Genomic DNA, 21898 nt, shown 5'->3' with positions numbered 1-21898 from the left:
GGCAAGCCCGTTCTATTTTAGGTTTTATGCTGGTTATGACAGCCAGGCAAACCTTGCCTCCGGACGGCGCTCAGCAAGCCAGGCTGCGAAGCCTCCCATCCAGCCTGTGCCCTCTCGGACGGCAGGCAGTTTCCAGTGTTTCCAGATCCCTACGGTTACAGGCTGTGGCTGTGATGATTCGAAAATATTTGTTCTAATTCAAGACGGGGGACAGTAACCTCAGCAGTGTTTTCGATCAAGGCACAGGCCAGTTCTTAGTGTCAAGAGAGTGCTCTTGAAAATACTGATTGAGATTTCCCATGGATAGACAAGGTGAAATGAGAAAAGACTACCATGATATATTATAAACGGCAATGTAACATTTTATACTCATCCTGCCTGTTTTCGCCAACTCCTCATCACTCCTCTTGTACATCAAGCGGGGATCACTGGCAGATGCCTGTGACTTCCAAGCAGATTTCAATTTTATCATTGCCTTTTCAATGCTGAGCAGATACGAAGAGCCAAAATAGAACTGAAGGTTGAGATTCTTTTTATTTTCTCTCGAAAAGAATCTCAAGGTAGGAATATTTTAAAACATTAAGCAGTTCTGTCATTAATAAGCATTCCACTCTAAATGTGCCATTTTCATCCAATTTGGAAGGCAAAGATGAACTGAAGAGCCATTAAGCCGTCCTGATTGCCAGGATTAGGCGTTTCTTCACTTTGCTAACTGCAGAGCAAACATACTGCTTACAGTATATACGATCTTTGACATTTGTGCTGTTTTGGCCCATTTGCAAAATTAGGCCACTCTGAGGTTGGCAAAAGTTAGAATTATTTATAGGATGTTCTTTTAAGTGAGATTTTATTATCCCCAAAAGATTCAATTCCAATGGAAAAGAGAATTTTTGCTGAAAAGCCAAGAAGTAAAATTATCAAGCAAAATCAAACTGCAGGGTTTTTCTATGAAAATCTCAGATAAGTATGATAAAGAGACCCCTGTATACCTCCTAATCAAAGGACTTTTAGGCGCCACTTACACATGAAAAAGCCTAAAGCACATAGAATCTGCGTGTTGATAAGGGTGAAGTTCAAGTTTCTTGGGTAATGCTGTGTTCCTGAGAAGACAATACTTTTGAAACTCTAGCTCTAGAAATTTAGACAAGAACTCTCAAAGCTGAGTACATCGGGAGAGATTTCCATGGGGATTCTTATCAAAGGCTATTCCCTGAGACATGCAAGGGTAATGAAAATGTAATTCTCTGAGTACAAAAAATATAAGTTAGAAAATCAATTTGATCTCTTTACTTCTCCCTTCAAGGAAATTACTAAAATAAAAAGATTTATCAGTATAGTCTAAACTCTTCTGTTTGACTTTTTAAAAATTCTTTTTTTTTTTTTTTTTTTTTAGGGAGAGGCCAGGCACGGGTGAGAAGTTTTCATATACATTCTCTCTCCCAATACTTCTCTTAAAAGATCAATTTTTTAAAGGTACAGAAATAAAAACATGGTTCTCACAATTGTAGCAAACAGTGGAATTCCAAAATGGTTGCATTTTAAAGAATTCAACTGTAATTCTTTTGGAAAGTATAACATGAAGTTAAGCAAACTTAACGGACTGCTAAAATGATGAAAAATTTTAAAGAATGCAAGTGCAATTTTGTACTTTTGGAAGATTTGATGTGAAAAACAAATCCAAAATATCTCTCGATGTAAATTAAAGCTCAAGCCATGGTATTCAAAATTAAAATGATTTACATAATCTACTATACTTTGTGGGGTTTTTTAGTAATTAACCTTCCTGAGGTTGATTTTGTTCTCCTTAGTGTTTGCTTAGCTAAAGTGCTTAATAAAATTTCTACAGAATATATTACCCTCTTCATAGATGAATATTATTTTGAACTACAATCTGACAAAAATCTAACTACATTTAATTATGCTTGATTAATCCAAATGTCACTGAGAGATTTATAGAACAGAGAAATATTTTTCAGGTGAAGTTCATACTCTTTCCACTGCAAGCTCCCTGGATCCATTATTACCACAAATCTACCACTCAGTTCCCTAACATTTAAAAAATAATCCCACCAAAAATATTCCCAGTAGTCCACACTGGACCATGGGACTCCAGGCATCAAGCTCTACTGCTTATCCTTTCCAAGAGCTATGCAGACGCCATCAAAGGCTGAAGCCATCACGTCAAATGGAGAAGTGAGCCGCTCCTGCAGTGCTGGAGGGAAAAAGATACAGAGACGGGAAGTCAAATACTATTATGAATTTATTAAACACTGCAAGGAGATGAGTGGGATATAAGGGGTGGGCTTTCTTTTAATGCAGGCACTTAACTGTAACAGACATTTGTTGGGAGGCTTTCAGTAGTGAGGCCCCAAGGTGCTTCCATTTATATGCGAATAAACCAACCTAAAGGGTGACAGGCTCTACCTCTGGGAATAACTCAACTGCACTGCATCTTCTGCTCCGCACTCAGATCCACCTTCCCTGAGAACAGAGAGTGTCCTCGCCGGCTCTGCTGCTCCCTCCGAGGGAGCGGGACCCGGACCACCACTGAGGGCCACCCACGTCACAACACAAGAAGCTGCCCGTCTCCTGGCTCCACCGACCCCGTTACTGGGATCCTGGGCAATTCAAGTCCAGGTTTCAGAGACAGATGGAAAGGCATCAACGGGTTTCTTAAGGATTCTGTGACCACGATATTGCTGTCATTTTATTGTCTTCATTTTGAGGGTGAACACAGCTAAGGCTAGAAAGCAGACTTAAGACGGACGCCTCCTCGGATAACCCTTTCCTCCGGCCCTAAAGCCAGTGCACAAGCAAGTGGTAAAGAGGGTCTCTCCCCTTACAAGCAGCTCTTTTCACTCCAGCATCACCATCCAGAAGCTGGACGTGGGAAGATGTGGTTGAAACAATCATCTCTGAAGTTCTACAAAGACACAGCTGGGACCTGCTGGGACTGCATCTTTGGTAGGAGAAAAGAGCAGCCCACGCCACACAGCACAACGAGACCCGCAAAGCCATCTCCTCTCACCGGACCCGGGTCCTCACCAGTCAGCGGTCAGCGAGACAAGGAAACGCACAGAGTCCGAGGCAGACTCTCCAGATGCAGGTGAACAGACGCAAAGAAGAAGAGAACTCGGGACTCAGGGGGGCGCCCTCGTCTAAGGAACCCACCCGTCCATGATGACAACAACAATTACGGGGTTTGGTGCCCACCTCCTACCACTCAACCCTTGCACTCCCCTTCCTGCCTTGTCTCCCAACTGTGCTAGAAACCGTCCCTGATGAGGGTCTCATCTGACTCCCCCACCAGAACGCGAGCTCCGTGAGACTGGCACTTGCAGCTGCTGTCATCATGGCCATGTGCCCAGCCCTGGGCCTTTCTGGTGCACTGGAGACGCTCGCTATTATTTAAAAGGGAGGCATGAACATGGCTTTCCTTTCCACGGCTCCTCTACCGCCTTTTCGTCTCTCGTCCCTTACACGTGGGCGGTACTCCGCTCTGCATTTCACCCCAGGACAGAACCAGGGCAAAGACTCTGAACGAAGCAGAAGGCACTGCGAAGGCTGGATTTGGATGCACAGAGCAGGGCTGTCATTCCTGCTCCTTGATCGGTATGCTCGGCTCTGAGGCTGAGAAAAGTGTGCCTGGGGGAATATGCTGGCCAGTGAGCAAAGGAGGCTTCAATCCTACAAAGAGGCCAACTAAAACCCCCAACCTGTGATCCCCCTGTAAACGCACTTTCGAAACATCGATTGGTGTGGCACCGGGTCTTAGACCTACAAACCATCACAATGTACATTCCTGAATATCAGCAATCAGCCTGATGAGGAATTCGCTCCTTTCTATTTCTTCATGAACCAAATTTTAAAACGGGGTGATTAAAAAGACAGGTAAGCGAACCTGAGTCACAGTAGAGCTCTCACAGGGTCACCACCCTCAGTGGGGCAGCTTGACTAGCAACCTATCAGTAAAAAATAGTTTACACCACTCTTGATAGCTCTGATTATGTGCTAGTTTGAAATATTCCGTAACGAACCAATCAATCACTGCCAATGGCTGGTAAATTCTTGAGTTCATTAAAATGTCACATGGCCCCAGTCTTCAAACCAAAAGGTACTGATCTCTAATCAATGGAACAGGAACCCGAGTTAAAAGTTGTCTTTCCACAAAGAACAATAAACAAAAATCCTGTGTTGATTAAGTTATTAATGTTTTTTTTCCCCCGCTAATGATATGGACATTATCTTCAAAGTCAATGTTTAAGCACCTGGACAGTTGGGAAGATGGCAGAACGGGCTCATGTTTATATAAGTGTTCCTGCCCTGCAACACACACACACACATCCAGAGGCTGATGGAGACGCTGTCCACGGTGAAACTAATAAAAGCCACCACCCTACACTGAGGACTCCAGGGGAGTGTCTGACAACCAAGTTGAGGACTCATCGAAGAAGATTCGCGCATTTGTCAAGGAGGCCACAGTTGCTGACAGGGTGCCAATCATGTCTGAACTGGGAGAAACAAAGACGGACGGGAGGTAGGACAAGCTGAGGGCACACTGCGTGGTCACGTTTCCAGAAGCAAAACCTAGGAGGGGAGGCTGACGTCTCAGCTGCTCCACTTGTGTGCAGAGGAGACAAACAGGAACTCGGGAGCCAAACACGCCAACACTGGCTGTGTCTGATCCAGCAATGCAGGCCGAACCTGCTGTAGCCCTCTAAGTCAGCTTGGAGTGGAAATGGGGAAACTCGAGGGAAAGCTCTCTCCTGACCGGGATACAGCCACCCCAGGGCAGAGGGGTCGACAGTGTGGAAGGCACTGCGAGGAGGCTTTACCTCGCTCCTTCCTCGCCCCCCACCCCCGCCCCGTGTCCAGATAGCAAGCCTTGAGTTCAAGGGTTCAGGTGATGAATGCTTCTCACTTGAAAAAGGGGGCGTCAAGGAGGATTTAAACACACTCTTCTTGGCAGCTAGAACGGGTCCCATGCAAAGACCAAAAAATAGGCAGAAAATGCCATGATGACACTTGTGTAACAATAAAGGGGTAAAACAACACAGAAGAAAAGGAATGAAAGCAGCAAAAGACAAACACACTCTGGAAACACAACGACTGCAGAAACCACAAAAACTGTAGACAACACAGTTCAGCCTTCCAAGAAATGAAATAGGGAGTCAAATGGGACAACAGGATGAGAAAAAAAAAGCCATCAGAGCTAAGGAAAGACACAGAGGGGGGAAAAACACTGTAGCAGAAGGGAAGGCCACACGGAAAAGGGAGTCAGTGCAATGGGAGGATAAGACCTGAGGAAAAAAAATCACACCACGGGAAGAAACACAAGGAGACCAAGGCTCTCAAAGGAAAGCTAAGAGTGCAGGACAGAGAACAGAGAGCCAACATGGGGACACCCCATAAACTGAAGAGAAACACAGGAAGGCCTGAATGTCGATGTCTGATGCTCACTGGGTACCAGATCAAGCCAGCTCTTGAGATACACATGAATGAAGTTCCTGCACTTCCAGGATCAACAAGAAATCACAAGTACACGGGGGGAAACCAGCAGATCACCCACAAAAGGGAAAGAAAAACTGTGTCTGGACTCAGCCCTCTCAGTGGCACCAGACACCTGAAGACCAGAGAGGGATGGCTCCAAAGAAATGAGAGAAAAAAGACGTGATCCGAGAATCTGACCGCCAGCCGAGCTCCTGTTCATAAGGAATGGCCACAGAAAGGCATTTGTAACCACAGGAGAAAAGTCCAGCTGAAGCTATAGCCTGTCTACCAAAAGATAAAAGCTCTGACTCGCCAACGTGGAAGCTCTGTATGAGAGAGCTAGCCGTGAGCACTGAGTTCATTCAAACATAGAATTAAGTCTAGAGAAGTCCAGCAATTACCTATGGTGACACACTCTAGAGTCACCTGCCTTTCTAGGCAAAAGCTGCTGAACTCACTCGCTAACCGCCTCGAACTAACTTTGCCAAAATGAAAATGCAAAAGAAAACCTCTCTTGAATGGAATTCTCTGACGTTACAGAGAAATTTTGATTTACATCTTCCACCCTTGAGGGTTAATATCCAAGAAATTCCTCCAAAGAGATAATGCTAATTAGCTAGTGCACAGCTGAGAGCCGGGCCTGGGAACAAAAAGACGCAAGCGCTCACTGTGGTTCTTCCACGCCGCCGTGGCAAACCACCGAACTGCTTTGGAACGCACATGAAAAACAAGAGATAATTCCCACATGGTCCACCTTACAGCATCGTACGAATCTGGTAGGATGCCGTATGTGCAAGTTCTTTGGAATCTATAAGCAACGGTATAAAACCATGTCACCTGATTGGATGGAAAGAAGCATGAAGGAGCCAAATCAGACATTCGGAGACAAGGAAAGGATCGGATGGCTCCTGTGGACCCAACCCTACTTCCTTCTTTTCATTTCTCTCCATTTTTCAAGCCACCTCTTGGCACTATAAAAAGGAAATTCAGTCCTTCCATAGCTCCTGACCTGAATGATTTTTAATTTGGAAACAAAGAGAATTTAAGAACTCAGAAAGATGCTACTCACCATCCAAGGTAAATGTATGCCCATTTCCATTCATTGATACAACCAGTATTTATTAAGCACCTACTGTGTGTCAGCTACAACTTCAAATAGGAGATACTGTCCCCCAATACTTAAAATAAGATCACGGAAATGAGAAAGGCAGAAGAATTGGGAGAACCTAACAAATTAAGCTGAAAATCGGTTCATGTCTATTTATATTACAACTTATATGTAGAAATGTGACCATATGCTTAGAGACAAAACCCAGCTAACAGCCAGGGGGATGCACCCAAGTTCAGAGAATCACGTACAGCCAACAAAAAGGATAAATGAATCCTTGGGGCAGCTATTGTGCAAATGCAAGCTGTTCCTGATACTTTTCTTATGGTTGCTTTGGAAGCAAAGTTAAATTTTTTTTCTTTTTTGGACACGCCTAGCGCATATGGAAGTTCCTGAGTCAGGGATCAAACCTGCACCAAAGGAGCGACCTGAGCTGCAGGAGTGACAATACCGATCCTTAACCCTCTGCGCTACAGAGGAACTTCCAAAGTTAAATGCTTAATGCAGAAAACAAAAGACAGGAGAGGCAAGATTGTCCTGGGGGCAGATGGACAGGAGTAAGCCCTAAAGTCTGTCTATAAAGAACTACCTCTTAAGTGATTACAACACTGAGAGAAATCTTTACTTTAGAAAAAGACTGATAAATGGAGGCAAGCTATATGCTTTTTTTTTTTCCCGCATCAGCTTTTCCAGCTCCAACCTTTCCACACAGCTTGTTGTGAGGGCCTAATGATCCACGGGCATTCCTCAAGCACACAGTAAGGCACTGCCAGAACAAGGCAGGAGGCGACACCGCTGAACCTGCTGCCTCCTTCCCCTACAGTGTACCAGACTTGAATGTGTAAGAGGCGGTGGTTGGAAATGGAGGCCAAGCAAGATGCTGACAGGCTATCTGATGTTTATAAGCCGGGGTCTTTAAACATAAAGGGCTGTTATTTTTTACATCTTTATACCACAAGGAAATCATCATAGGGAACAGCCCCATTCCCAAGACACTGACTCAGGCCTCAAAAACCAGGCCTCCATACGGACCATCTCCTCATCCCGACCTTGGAAGGAGGTCGGTCTTTTTCCGTGTCAGTTCCCCGATGAGAGCCTTCTAAGGGTGGAAGAGACAAGCTCTTTCTAAAGATGAAGGAACTACCATGAGCTCAGGGAATGTAACAAAATGAAAGCATATCAGATTCAGTGGAGCTAAGAGAAACAGAGCTGCCATCAACGCAAGTGCAGCCGGTCAGAATGGCCCTCCAACCACCCAGGGGAAGATCCCCACGTGATGGCAGTGGGGACAAGTGTGTTGGTACTGTGGTATGACTAAAGGAGGAGGAATACATCACAAGTTACAGCTTTTAAATCAGTGGATTCAATACATAAACAGTGGATGGAAACATACGGACGTTAAAAGAGGGCAGAAGTCAAAGTAGATGGTCTATACGAGAAAGTATACCAAAGAGAAACACATCCTGTGGAGCTGTGTAAGTCATGGATTTTAATCTGGACTCTCAGATAGTGTCCGCTTCTAAGGATAAGTATAACACAGCTCCACCTGCCTCACCCCAAGTCCTCTGACAATTAAACCTCTCAGCAAAGAGTAAAGGATGGTGAAAATCACATCGACAATTCTAAAACTGGCCCGAATTCCTGAAAATGTATTTTTATGCAGACCTAGGGCATTTTTCAAAATGAACTAGAAAGAACTTTTCCCAGTCTATTTTACAACTAGTAAAGTGCATCACAGAAGGACTTAGAAAACTGCAAAGGGATATAATATGACAAAAGGACTGTATCTGACAGTAAAATTTTTACATAAGTGTAACAACTCCACTTCCCATTCTCTGCAGACTTGACGATGACCAGAAGGTAGTTTTTCACTTAAGATCTTTGCAACCAAGCAGATAAGCGAAAAACTCAAAGACAACTTTTGGAACGCTTTAATCGACAGAATGGAAGCATACAACTGAATTTCAGAATAAAATCAATGCGCTCAAGAGGAAGACCTAACACAAAAATGCCCACACCTCGAAATGAGAATATGGTCAGATGGAAGAAGGCCAAATTCTGAATCAGAGAGTGAGGGGGGGCTGCATAAGAGACAGGAGGGGCACTGGGACTGAATTGTCAAGACATGCTCAGCTCATGTCTTCAACTTCCAGACTCCTCAGGCCTAAGTTGTCAGGGGCAAACATGGTATTTGGTCACCAAGAGCAAAAGCAGAGACCTGCTGTATGTGGAATGCGGAGGGAAGACATCGGGGGAGATGGTAGACGCGGTAAGAAGAGAGAGGTATGAGGGCGCAAGCGCGTACGAGGCTCCGCCTCCTCTTATGACAGGCGCCACCCAAACCAGGGCAAGGTACTACAAAAATTGACTCGAGTTACTACTTTAGCGGAGATCTGGAGTAGTTACAGGAAACTTCTGTGGAAAAGGTCCAGCTCGTATGGAGAGAATACACATTCAAGCACTGGATTAGCTAGAGTGCCACACTCAGAGTTGGTGGAGGAAAGGAGCGCCTTCTGGATGATGGGCAGAAGACATTCTTGGCTTCACAGAGAGGATCGAAGCATTCAGTTCTTTACAAAGTTCTGTTAGTCTTGATCTTGTCCCTACAAAGGAAATAAAGGAGAGAGCCACGGTGAGTTTATGAGTACCAGCCTCTCTATTTTACCCATTACTTAGAGCATCTAGTTACAGTGGTTACTTTCAAAACCTGGGTCTAATTTCAGAACTATCCTCTATGGTTACTACAGAAAAAGAATTACCATTTAATGACTTTAAAAGAGTTCTTCACTCTCAGTTAAAAACCTGATTAGAAATGAGGAATCAGACATAGAGAACAGACCTGTGGTTACCAAGGAGGGGGGGAAGGGAGTGGGATGGATAGGAGTTTGGGGTTAGTAGATACCAACTATTACATTTAGAATGGATAAACAACAAGGTCCTACTGTATAGCACAGGGAAGTTTTATCAGTTTCCTGGGATAGATCATGATAGAAAAGAATACAAAAAAGAATGTATATGTATGTAGAACAGAGTCATTTTGCTGCACAGCAGAAAATGGCACAACACTGTAAATCAACCGTAATTTTTTTTCTTTTTAGGGGCGCCCCTGTGGCACATGGACATTCTCGGGCTAGGGGGTTGAATCAGAGCTACAGCTGCCAGCCTACACCACAGACACAGTAACTCAGGATCTGAGCCTCATCTATGACCTAAACTGCAACCTGTGGCAACACTGGATCCTTAACCCACTGAGCGAGGCCAGGGTTCAAACCTACACCCTCATGGATATTATGTCGGGTTCTTAACCTGATGAACCACAATGGGAACTCCAAATCAACTGGACTTTAATAAAATCTTTTTAAAAAAAGGAATGAGGAATCACGGGGTATGGGTAAGGGGTTTCTTTTTGGGATGGTGAATATGTTCTAAAATTAGACAGTGGTGAGGGTCACACAACTCTGTGAATATACTAAATACACTTTAAAAGGGTGAATTTTATGGTATGTGAATTACATCTCAATAAAGCTCTTATTAAAAAATGTCCTTAGAGAATAAATTTTCTTAGGATTTCTCATTCACCTAGTGAATTTACCATACCTACTACTTTCCCAAGGCTGCCATCCTATTTGTATCATTTAACAATTTTAAGTGTCAGGCTAACCATTTTAGAATCTTAAAAATTCCTTTCTGCTAAAATTTGTCTAATAAGATATTAGATTAAGATTTGTCTAATTAGATATTAGATATCATACTTAATTAGTATACAAGCTGCTAGACTGTTTAAAGTTTTTATTTATTTATTTATTTTTGTCTTTTTGCCTTTTCTAGGGCCGCTCCCGCGGCACATGGAGGTTCCCAGGCTAGGGGTCGAATTGGAGCTGTAGCTGCTGGCCTACACCACAGCCACAGCAACGCAAGATCTGAGCCATGTCTGCAACCTACACCACAGCTCAGGGCAACGCCGGATCCTTAACCCACTGAGCGAGGCCTGGGATCAAACCCGCAACCTCATGGTTCCTAGTCAGATTCGTTAACCACTGCGCCACAACGGGAACTCCTGTTTAAAGTTTTTAAATAGCTGTTAAAACAAAACTCAACTAAAGTAATCCTTTTACATTCCAAATGGACCTTAACATTTATAAAGACTGCTTTTGTACTACTCAAATAACTCCCCCTACAAGAGCAATAGTTGGAATTAACACTGATGCCCTACATGCTACTTGATTTACAAACCAGCTAAAAATTGAATCAAGGGAAACCAATCCAGGTGTTTCAAGCTGATTTAGCTTAATCTTCGCTAGGGATGGTGTGTGTGTATGTGTACACACACCTTGTGTACACTTCCATTCATGGGCACAACCCCTCTAAATTTCATCACTGGAGGCAAGTGACCAGCCCAGCAATATTGCACAGAGGTCCATCACAATACTTTCATAGGAAAAAAAACGGAAGTTCCCTGGTGGCCTAGTGGTTAAGGATTCAGCATTGTCAATGTTGTGGCTCGGGTTTAATCCCTGGCCCAGGAACTTCTGCAAGCCGCAGGCGTGGCCAAAATAAATAAATCAATAAAATGAACATCAATATAGATATCCTTTATATTATTCATCAGAAAAGACCAATACTACTATAATGGTACAAAATCACAAAGCTAAATCAACTATATTTGTATACACATACCTTTCTGTTGCACTGGGTTAGGAATCAAGGCTTTCAGGGTAAGAGGAAATATATGTAATTAAAATATTACATTACAGGGAGAGACACTGTAATGTTAAAATTGAACAAAAATATGAAAAAGAACTTTGACTTAAAAAAAAGGTATATATTTATACCTGTCCAGAAAGGGAGACTAGAAAAGGTGTACTGTATGTACACCGCCAACTCCCAGATGAGGGTCTCTAATACCCATTAAAAGGAAACAGGAGTCCTTGCGGAAAATGGCTGATTCTAGACAAAGTGTAAGAAGAGCCTAGAACATTGTCTTGGGTCAGAAAGCAAGGAAGCTTTCAAAGATGAATAGGGTTTTGTCAATGGAACACAGAGGATGTGGCTCAAAATAGCTTTCTTTGGCCAAAGGTGTGTCAGTTTTAGCATCGAAAAGATGGCCACTACATGCAATGACATGAGCGAACCTCATGGAAAGCCAGACACAAAAAGAGCGCATACTACATGTTCCTTTTGTTTTTAAGTTCAAGAAGCGAGAGAGTCAGATATATTGATAGGTGATAGAGCTGGAATAATGGTTACATGATGGGGAGGGAAGAAGGAGTAGAGTTTGTCCAGAAAGTGGCCTTTTTGGGTACTTGAAATATAGATGTAAAAACTCATCAAGCTACAAACTTAAGATTTGTATACTTATACACACACATACACACACACACACACACACACACACTTGTATATATGAGCATGTACATATATACATGTTAAACACTGATTAAAACATATTAAAGGCATAAAAATCTATAACATCTATAATAACGTTTTCAAAAAGAGAAAGGCAGAAACTCATTTGTCACCATTTAAGGCGGCTTTTAAGTCAACGTCTTACCTTGAAAATTGGTAATTAAAGGGAAAGATTTAAATGCTTATCCTGTCTTGCCAGAAGGGACTGCTTCAAAACTAAATGGCCTTAGTTGATGAGGAAGAACTTTATAGGAGAATGTCAACTAGTAATTGTCAAAGGAAGGATGCTAACAAAAAAACTCATCATCATTTTATGAATGTTAATCAAATTACAGATTCAGGCCAAATTTATCAAGTGGTGTTAAAAACCACTAGGTGATGGTTGCATGGTGCCAAAATAACACTAAGGAGGTTACTTTCTGGTTGAGAAGGGAAAATGAACTATACTATGGAGGGATCCAACAGTCATCATCTGAATTATCATCAGTCTAGCAAAAAAAATTCTCCATTGAGCCTTTAGATGAACTTGTGGTTTACGGGAGATACAGGGAAAGGGGGACAAATTAAATGATATTTCAAAGAAGAAATCAAACAAATCAAAGTGGGATATTTCTGGAGGACAAGTGGCATGGGCTCTCAGCAATGAAAAACTGTTCTAGATTAAAGACAACTTGAGACCTGAGTAGATGTGTTATGTGGTCCTGGAATTGATTTGTCATTTGGACAAATCAGAGGAATTTTCATGATGAAAATTATGGAAAGGTGGAGATAGTTATATGAAATAAAGCTAGGTTGTATAACAGTATGAAAAGTATGATCTCATTTGGGGAAAAACACATATACGTATACACCGAAAGCAAAATATATGGAAGAACACAGAGAAAACTTTAAGAATGGTCATCTCTAGGTTGTGGGAATACAGCAGTTTTTCTTTTCTTTTTTTCTTGTTTATATTTTCTTACGTTTTACAATGTACATATACTGCCTTTTTTTTTTTTTCCTTTCTATTTTTAGGGCTGCACCTGCAGCATATGGAGGTTCCCAGGCTAGGGGTCAAATCGGAGCTGTAGCTGCCGGCCTGCACCACAGCCACAGCGACGCCAGATCCGAGCTTTGTCTGTGACCTACACTACAGCTCATGGCAATGCCGATTCTTAACCCACTGAACGAGGCCAGGAATCGAACCTGCGTCCTCTCAGTTGCTAGTCAAATTCGATTCCACTGAGCCACGATGGGAACTCCCATATACTGCTTTTCTATTACTAAAAGGTTATTTTAAATAAATAGAACCCCTGCTGTTGCTAGAGTTGGAGCTTAAAGGTAGTCGGAAGGAAAAAAAAAAACGACTAGAAATCAAAGATTGGATTGCTGTCCTTATTACCATGAAGTAGTCAAACTCATCCTGTGACTGATAATTTTCCTTCTTCATGTTTTCATTTTTTATTGTGGTCAACTGTACATAAAATTTACCATCTGGTTAAGATGGTAAAAAATGGTTTTTTTGGGGGGGTACAGTTCAGTGGCATTAAGTACTTTCAGTGTTGTAGAACCATCATCATCGTCCATCTCCAGACTTTCTCAACTGAAACTCTGTCCTATTTAACACTAACCTCCCTTTCTGCCTTCTCCCCAGCCCCCGGCAACCTCTACTCTATGTTTCTAGGTACCCCCTGTAAGTGGAGTCGTAGGTGGAATCATACAACATTTGTCCTCTGGGGTCTAGCTTATTTCACTTAGCATAAAGACTTCAAGGTTTGTCTACACTATAGCATGCGTCAGACCTTTATTCCTTCTAAAGGGTGAATAAAATATTCCTTAGGGTGGATAAAAACCACATTTTATTTATTATTTTTGTCTTTTTGGGGGCCACACTCGCAACATCTGGAGGTTCCCAGGCTAGGGGTCGAATCAAGAGCTGTAGCCACTGGCCTACGCCACAGCCATAGCCACACCAGATCCGAGCCATGTCTTTGACCTACACCACACCTCATGGCAATGCTGGATCCTTAACCCACTGAGCGAGGTCAGGAATCAAACCTGCATCCTCAGGGATACTCTTCAGATTCATTCCCGCCAAGCCATGACGGGAACTCCCAAACCATATTTTGATTATTTTAACTTTATTTTTCAAGTTACAACCCACCTACAGATTTTCTCTAAACATTCTTCAGTCAATTTCTATGGATGATGACAATTAGAAACTTAATTACTTTTGAAATAAGATTCATGACTGCATAAACCCCACTTACTGCTATCCATACCGCCATAGAGCAAGGACTCTGAGAACATCAGGGCCTCTATTGCTACTCTGGCTGTCCAACTCTTGCTATTTTTCCTCCCTGGGCTGAAAAAGCTACTTCAAGCCTTCTTTCTTTAGGGATCACTTTGCTTTTCAAGGGATAAAACTATAAAGATGTGGCTGAAAATGTCAATCATCTGGCTGGTACACTCTGGAGAAAAATCAGATACTTTATAACCGAAAGAAAAGTGGAAAATTACTGTTTCGCCTTGTATTTGGAAGCGTCTCTGGGTTCACTGCTGGGGTTGCTCCAGTCGTCAGCCTCAGGTGTGGTCTTGTAATGGCGCCACGCGGACTTATTAAAAACTGGAAGTCTCTCAAATGATTCACTTGAAAGGGCCTAAGGGAAAAACAAAAATATATACCCAAGGTCGAGAGTGTCATTCTTCTCACATGAAACACTAACCCAAATTTTACACGGTAAAGAATGAGAAACCTTGATACATTATTTTTGGAGTTAAATTCAAACTACATTTTAGTTACGTTTACTTAGGCCAGGATGAAATGAAAGCTTTTTTTTTTTTAAAGGAATTCAAAACATCCACTCACAGAAAACCAGTACTGAAGTACACATGATCAGAACCAAAGGCATTTTAATTCCCTTAATACTGATGTCAGATACTCAATTGCCTTGATTACATGGTCTGAGATCAAACACTATTGGTCCCTGGGCAACCACCTTCCCAGAGAGCCCTGAAGAAATAAAGTTTCATACATAGTAGATTTATAAATATAAGCTCATAAAGTGATATCAAACATCACATCATTTATATGCATGCACTGGCATCTAAGATAAACACTCCAAAAACCCGACTGTCTTATGTTCTAACACACTATGCAGCTCTTAGAAAGGAGGAGCCAGGAGTTCCCGTCGTGGCACAGTGGTTAACGAATCCGACTAGGAACCATGAGGTTGCGGGTTCGGTCCCTGCCCTTGCTCAGTGGGTTAACGATCCGGCGTTGCCGTGAGCTGTGGTGTAGGTTGCAGACGCGGCTCGGATCCTGCGTTGCTGTGGCTCTGGCGTAGGCCGGTGGCTACAGCTCCAATTCGACCCCTAGCCTGGGAACCTCCATATGCCGCGGGAGCGGCCCAAGAAATAGCAACAACAACAACGACAAAAAAAAAAAAAAGAAAGGAGGAGCCAGTTTTAACATAAAATTATATTGAAAGAGCTCCAAGATATACTAGAATGTAAAAAAAAGAAAAGGGGAGTTCCCTTTGTGGCTCAGTGGTTAACAAACCCGACTAGCATCCATGAGATCTGGGGTTCAATCTCTGGCCTCGCACAGCAGGTTAAGGATCTGGCATTGCCGTGAGCTGTGGTGTAGGTTGGAGACTTGGCTCGGATCCCACGTTGCTGTGGCTGTGGTGTAGGCCGGCAGCTGTAGCTCCGATTGGACCCCTAGCCTGGGAACCTCCAGATGCCGAGTGTACAGCCCTAAAAAGGCAAAAAAAAAAAAAAAAAAAAAAAAAAAAAAAAAGTGCTAAAAAAGTTTTTGGTGTGAAAAATTAGATTTCTCCCCCAATGTTTATGAATGCAGAATCAATTTCTAGGAGGATCCATGTGAAAGTGGTACTCATGGTCCCTTGTAGGAAAGAGAGCCAGGTGGTTCAGGGCCATTGATGGGAGCAACTTAGTTTTCCCTTTTGTGGCTTTTAAATTTTGTACTATGTGCCTCTATCACCTATTCAAAAAATAATCCCAATGTTCTAGAGTGTAGAAGGAAAGAAAAGTCCATCAAGGAATGAGAAAACTTGTGTTTCAGAGAACTTTGTTAGTGTATCAGCCTTTTAGGTAACCATATCATGAGCACTGAATTCTTGTAACTTTCAGAAAGCCAGCAAGTTTCTAACGCAAAAGACTAAGAGACTCTGGTTTATGAAAACCTGTCCGCTTTTAGATTAATCCTTCAATGGATATGCAATGTTTTAAAAAAAAATCACAGCTTAAAATTATGGTTTTAAAAGAAATCAATATTTAAATTGTTATATCCTCAATGTTTCCTATTTTGCTATACCGAAGCATAACATCAGGGGTAGAACGTAACTGGATTTGCACATAAAACTGGAGGAGATTTGGGAGTTCCCATCGTGGCTCAGTGGTTAGCGAATCCGACTAGGAACCATGAGGTTGCGGGTTTGATCCCAGGCCTCGCTCAGTGGGTTAAGGATCCGGCATTGACATGAGCTGTGGTGTAGGTTGCAGACGTGGCTTGGATCCCGTGTTGCTGTGGCTGTGGTGTAGGCCGGCAGCTACAGCTTCAACTGGACCCCTAGCCTGGGAACCTCCATGTGCCGCGGGAGCGGCCCTAGAAAAGGCAAAAAGACAAAACAAAACAACAAAAAAAAAAACCGGAGTAAATTTTTTGAGCCAAATATAAAAGATGATATAGTAGTAGGAATTGACAGAACAGTGTAAATCAATTAGAGTGAAAAAATAAAAATCATAAAATAAAAAAAGATGGTACAGTGCTATTCTCCATTAGGTATTAGACTTACAGCTTTAAAAAGTAAAGATGCCTTCCTATACCAGAAATAAAATGCAGTACCTTCAAATAAATGACAGCATCAGTACCCACACCTTCCATGGAATAAAGTTTTAGATCTCCTTGAAAATATCTAGCATACAGACGAGAAATTGGCAAGCCATAACCAAATCCAGCCTACAGAGAAAAGAAAAAATTAATACCAGTGACACAGCACAAAACACTAACATGTTTCATCTGAGGGCCATCTGGAAGATTAAAATAAATTATTGATTCACATTTACAGCAAATACATTATGGACCCAGCCTTTACAATGATGTACGTGCTCATCTACGGCAAACAATCTATTTTTACCCTCAAAAATACTCCTATGTTTGGAAAAGAATAGAAATACTCCGATTTTTGAGCATTTTAAAGCACATTTTTAGCACTGTTGAAGCAAATCCCAAATCAAGTGGAATCTGAACTGGAAATCAAGCTAAACCACATCATTCCAAAGTTCCGTTATCTGATTTATTTGTCCTTTAGAGTGAAAATTAAATTGAGCAGTACAGAAGTTGATATCTACCAGTACCAAGGCTAACACAATGAAAAGAAAGCAATCTCCTAAGAGCTACTTCTAAGGCTCTGAGGATGCTCCAGTATTTTGACATATGGCAGTCCATATATTCTGAGACAAGACAACAATCCCAATACCTCCTCCTAGATCACAGAATTCTGACTATTAGTAACAGGTTGTTGGGGAAAACAAATGGTCTCTGATATTGACAAGAACAATAAGAACAACTGAGACTGATTTCAACAACTCTGGGATGGAGAGGAAGGGGCTGTTTGCAAGCTCTGGTCCCTGGGATTAAGTCCAGTGGGGAAGCCACTTGCACAACAGTGGATGCTTGGGCTCTAGGTAGAGACAAGACCTGAGGTGAAATGCCCATTTTGTGCAACTGTGAGCAGATTGCTCAACCTCTCTGAGACTGTTTTCTCATCTGAAAATGTAATAAAAAGCTCACCTCAGAGCTGCTCTACGAATTACATGATAACGGTAAGTATAAAGTCTGGGCACAGTGCCTAAGACACAGCAAAACTATCCTGGCTGCCAGAGAGCAGCAATTTTACTGAGCTCTGTGGCTTTCGACCATTTTCTAACATCTTGCCTAGATTCCTTCCTCGGGGTAGGGCCTAACCCTAAGGGCTGGATGTGACAGAGTGACTGTCACTGAAGGGCTACAGGACTGGCAGAATGTGGCCAGGGGTGAATATGAGAAAGCCACAATGGTGACCGAAGTCACCAGAGCAAAGAAACCAGTGTACTCCAGGAAGAGGCCTAGAAACTCTCTCTCTCCCACTCCAGCAGGGCCTAGAGCCTGCCCACAGGTCTACCAGGGAACAGCAGAGAACTCCCAAAGCAGTTCTGTGTGTGAGGAGGCAGGTAAGCCCAGAGTTCTGCAGAACACAAAGGAGGAGCCTCTACCTTGGATTCGGTCAGGTTCAAGAAAGTCTTCCCGGGGTGTCAAAGGGTCACGAGGAGGGGGCTAGGAGGATACAGCCAAAAAAGAAACGCGTGTGTCACAGCACAGAGCTGTAACATCGCAAGGTGTCTGATGAGGAAATTATGTTTCCTAGTAGTACATATTCACATGCCCATGTAAAAGCTGAGGCAATCTGACCAACTGGGAGTGATTGGGAGAGATGCCAGTGGAGGCATTTCTTCAAAAGGAGAGCCACACGGTACACTGGAAAGAATGCAGACATGGCCAGTGCCAGCTGTGACGATGAGCTCATGATCTTGGGCAAGGCACTAACCTCACTGGCTCATCTATAACGTGGGAGGCTGGATGCATACTTTGTAAAGATCTCTTACTTCAGTTGCTCAGTTTCATTTTTAAAAAACTATGACATGACAGCTGTCCTCAAGATGCTATTTTGAGACCTGGAACAGATGATCTATATTCCTTTCCAACAACTGGGGAAGGCTCTAGATTTGCTTGCTTGTCGTGTTTTGTTTGTTTGTTTTTTCCTTTTGACATTTAAGACACTGGTCAAGGATTTCCCATCATGGCTCAGTGGTTAACGAATCTGACTAGTATCCATGAGGACGCAGGTTCAATCCCTGGCCTTGCTCAGCGGGTTAAGAATCCAGCGTCGCTGTGAGCCATGGTGTAGGTTGCAAACACGGTTTGGATCCGGCATTGCTGTGGCTGTGGCATAGGCTGGCGGCCACAGCTCCGATTTGACCCCTAGTCTGGGAACCTCTACATGCCTCGGGTGTAGCCCTAAAAAAGCAAAAACCCAACCAACCAAACAAACGAAAAAGATACTGGTTGAGACAATGCCTTTCAAAATTCTTGCCTTTCAAGAATTTTCTTGAATCCTATGTAAATGACTTTTTCTCTGTTTTCAACATGCTGCGTTAAACTGTCTCGGAAAAAAAAAGGATGCTAAGGGTTGGATTTTATTCATACAAATAAAATATGATCTTATGTACTTATCAGTCAGGTAGGACTTGAAAATGAAAATTTATACCCTGAACCATTTTGCCGACTGATAGATATGTTGCTGTGTTTAATGACACAGGGTTCAATCGTTGTTTCTCAATTAGAAACACTCAGCGGGGGAAGAAAGTGTGGCCCTACCAGCATCTAAATGATGCCATGGTAACCAGAGGCTTTCCTCACTGCCTTAATAGAGCTGAAGGTTATTTCCACAGCGAGACAGAAAGGGCTCAGAAAATGCTCATGCCACCCATATGTTTCCTGCTTATGTTACTTCATATAAAAAAATGTAATGTGCTTATAATTTACCATTTTAATTATATAAACAAATTTGGCAGGGGAAGTTCAAAGGCCCTGGGTGATTTGGGCCTCAATGGTATGCAGCGCCAAAGGGCCCAGGGCCAGCTGCAGCCATACACGCTGTGCTGCTCCCTGCTCACCTGCAATTACGCTTCCACCCCCTCTAAGGGGAGCGCCTGGCACAGTCTCAACCACAGGGACACGCTTTTTCTCTGTACTGGGGAGGTAGGCACTTAGCTTTGAGTGTTTCTTCGACACAAATTAGAGAAGAAATCTGAGTCCAAGGGATTCAGAAAGAAAGCCTAAAATTCCCCCCTCCTTCAAACCATGTGGAAAACATTCAAATTCAACAAGGCCAATCCAACAGCCCGAGGGGAAAGGGGGCAGCTCTGTCCCTCCTTGTGTTAATGGTCTTTTTCTAAGCAGCAGTTTTAGATGCTTACCAGAGGGGCAGCTCTTGTAGGCTCCAGGCTAGGTCTCGGAGCAGTTGAATACATGTAGTTAAAAAGACGATCTATTTTTCGTAGTGGGACCCCACCACCTAAGTCACTTATCTGTAATATACAAAATGTTTTTTTAAAAAAAAAGAAGAAGAAAGAAAGAAAAAGAAGAGGTCAATCTATACTTAGTAGGAGACAAGGAGTTCATGAAATAAAGTACATATGAGATTATTCTAAATCATGCAAGAGGAGTTCCTGTTGTAGCCCAGTGGGTTAAGAACCCAACTAGTATCCACGAGGATGTGGGTTCAACCCCTGGCCTCGCTCAGTGGGTTAAGGATCTGGCGCTGCCGTGAGCTGTGGTGTAGGCTGGCAGCTGCAGCTCTAATTTGACCCCTAGCCTGGCAACTTCTATATGCCGCGGGTGCGGCGCTAAAAAGAAATAAAATAAAATGAAACAAAATGAAACGAATAAAATAAAGTAAAATAAAATAAGATAAACATGCAAGGGCTTGAACCGCCCTCCCCCCCTCCACCGTGCAATATGGCCCCTTTGCGAACAGTGTAAAACAAAGGAGGCAGGGAAGTATGGTTAGGATCCAATAGGCTTGGGTTTGAGATCTTGGCAACCACCCTAAAAAATGGGGTTCTAATGAACTTTTTTTTTTTTTTTTGGTCTCTTTAGGGCCGCACCAGTGGCATATGGAAGTTCCCAAGCTAGGGGTCGAATCAGAGCTGCAGCTGCCAGCCTATGTCACAGACAGAGCAATGTGGGATCTGAGCCGCGTCTGTGACCTACACCATAGCTCATGGCAACACTGGATCCTTAACCCACAGAGCGAGGCCAGGAAACGAACCTGGATCCTCATGGATACTAGTCAGATTCGTTTCTGCCGAACCATGCTGGGAACTCCCTCTAATGAAATTTAAATGAAGTAACTTAAGCCAAGGATCTAATGCAGTATTTACAAATAAGACACTCAATGTCAGTTCTCTTCCTTTCCCTTTGATTCCTTGATTTCTACACACTATTAAATTAACTGACAACTCAAATACACAGAGAAAATAAGGCAGTTACCTTAATGGATAAGTCTTCTTTACCCAGAGTAACAAGGGTTTTAACCGCTGGGTAGCCCTCTTTTCTATCTTCATATAGTTCGACTGTTGCTCTCATTGAGTTCTGAAATCATAAGACCTTTTTTTTTTAGCACACCACCAACTCACAAACTACAACTTTAAAAAAAGAAACTAGCAAAAGATTAGCTACACACAACAATTCTTTTGCAGGGCAGAGAGCAGTTGGATTTATATGGCATTTCCCCCACCGCCCCAAAGAAACCTAACTAAACATGTGTTCAGATCAAGGAAAAATTTTCTGTGGTTTTCATCTCATTTTAGTCTCATCCATCATGCTAAACACTTATTTTTCTTTTCTGTCTTTTCTCTTTTTGTTTGCGCTTTAGGTAAAGCATTTAAACTATTCAACTCTTAACCAAGAGAGTTTTTTTTTTTTATCATGTGTAATGAGGCTGTAAAGGCTCACTGATGTGCTTTAAATCCCATTATCAGTCTGCCTTTACAGAGCACCCTTCCTCAAAAGAAGGCAGCAACCTGAGAGGATTCATGCTTCCCACAAAAAGTGATCATTTGGCTGGGGGGAAAAATAAAGGAGAAGAAACGTCAAGTGAAAAGAAATTATGAAAAAGCCACAGCTGTTGAGGAGGAAGTTCACAATTCAATGCCCATCTCAACCTTGTGTCACATCCAGTAAGTAACATTATAATTTGGGAAAGCAAATCAGCATAACTGATTTTTCAGGTGTTTTACACACTGGAAGAAATAGAACTTCAGTTCAAATGCCTTGTGCCTGTAATA

The 21898-nt window shown here is 42.6% G+C and overlaps 1 protein-coding gene across 6 annotated transcripts in view; it reads right to left on the bottom strand.

The window, feature by feature from the left end:
* Nucleotides 1-2242: 2242 nt before the first annotated feature.
* PDK3 (pyruvate dehydrogenase kinase 3) overlaps nt 2243-21898 on the bottom strand; it is a 159547-nt gene continuing 139891 nt past the window's right edge. For 5 of the 6 annotated variants that reach the window (XM_085006794.1, XM_021080538.2, XM_001927439.6 and 2 more), the window contains exons 8-12: nt 21102-21203; nt 20027-20137; nt 16854-16967; nt 14504-14643; nt 2243-9201 (exon numbers count right to left, since the gene is read on the bottom strand). In XM_085006794.1, the coding sequence (XP_084862920.1) occupies nt 9171-9201; nt 14504-14643; nt 16854-16967; nt 20027-20137; nt 21102-21203 (498 nt within the window). In that variant the 3' untranslated portion in view covers nt 2243-9170. Of the gene's footprint in view, nt 9202-14503; nt 14644-14815; nt 15364-16582; nt 16968-20026; nt 20138-21101; nt 21204-21898 lie in introns of those variants that run through there. The other variant, XR_014834763.1, reaches the window with a different exon arrangement.

The sequence above is a fragment of the Sus scrofa genome, chromosome X, assembly GCF_054392235.1.
Source record: "Sus scrofa isolate SSC_HxYL_T2T_F1_AM1 chromosome X, Sscrofa_HxYL_maternal_Yorkshire_Landrace_v2.0, whole genome shotgun sequence".
NCBI lineage: Eukaryota > Metazoa > Chordata > Mammalia > Artiodactyla > Suidae > Sus > Sus scrofa.
This window is presented reverse-complemented; position numbering and strand designations above follow the sequence as displayed.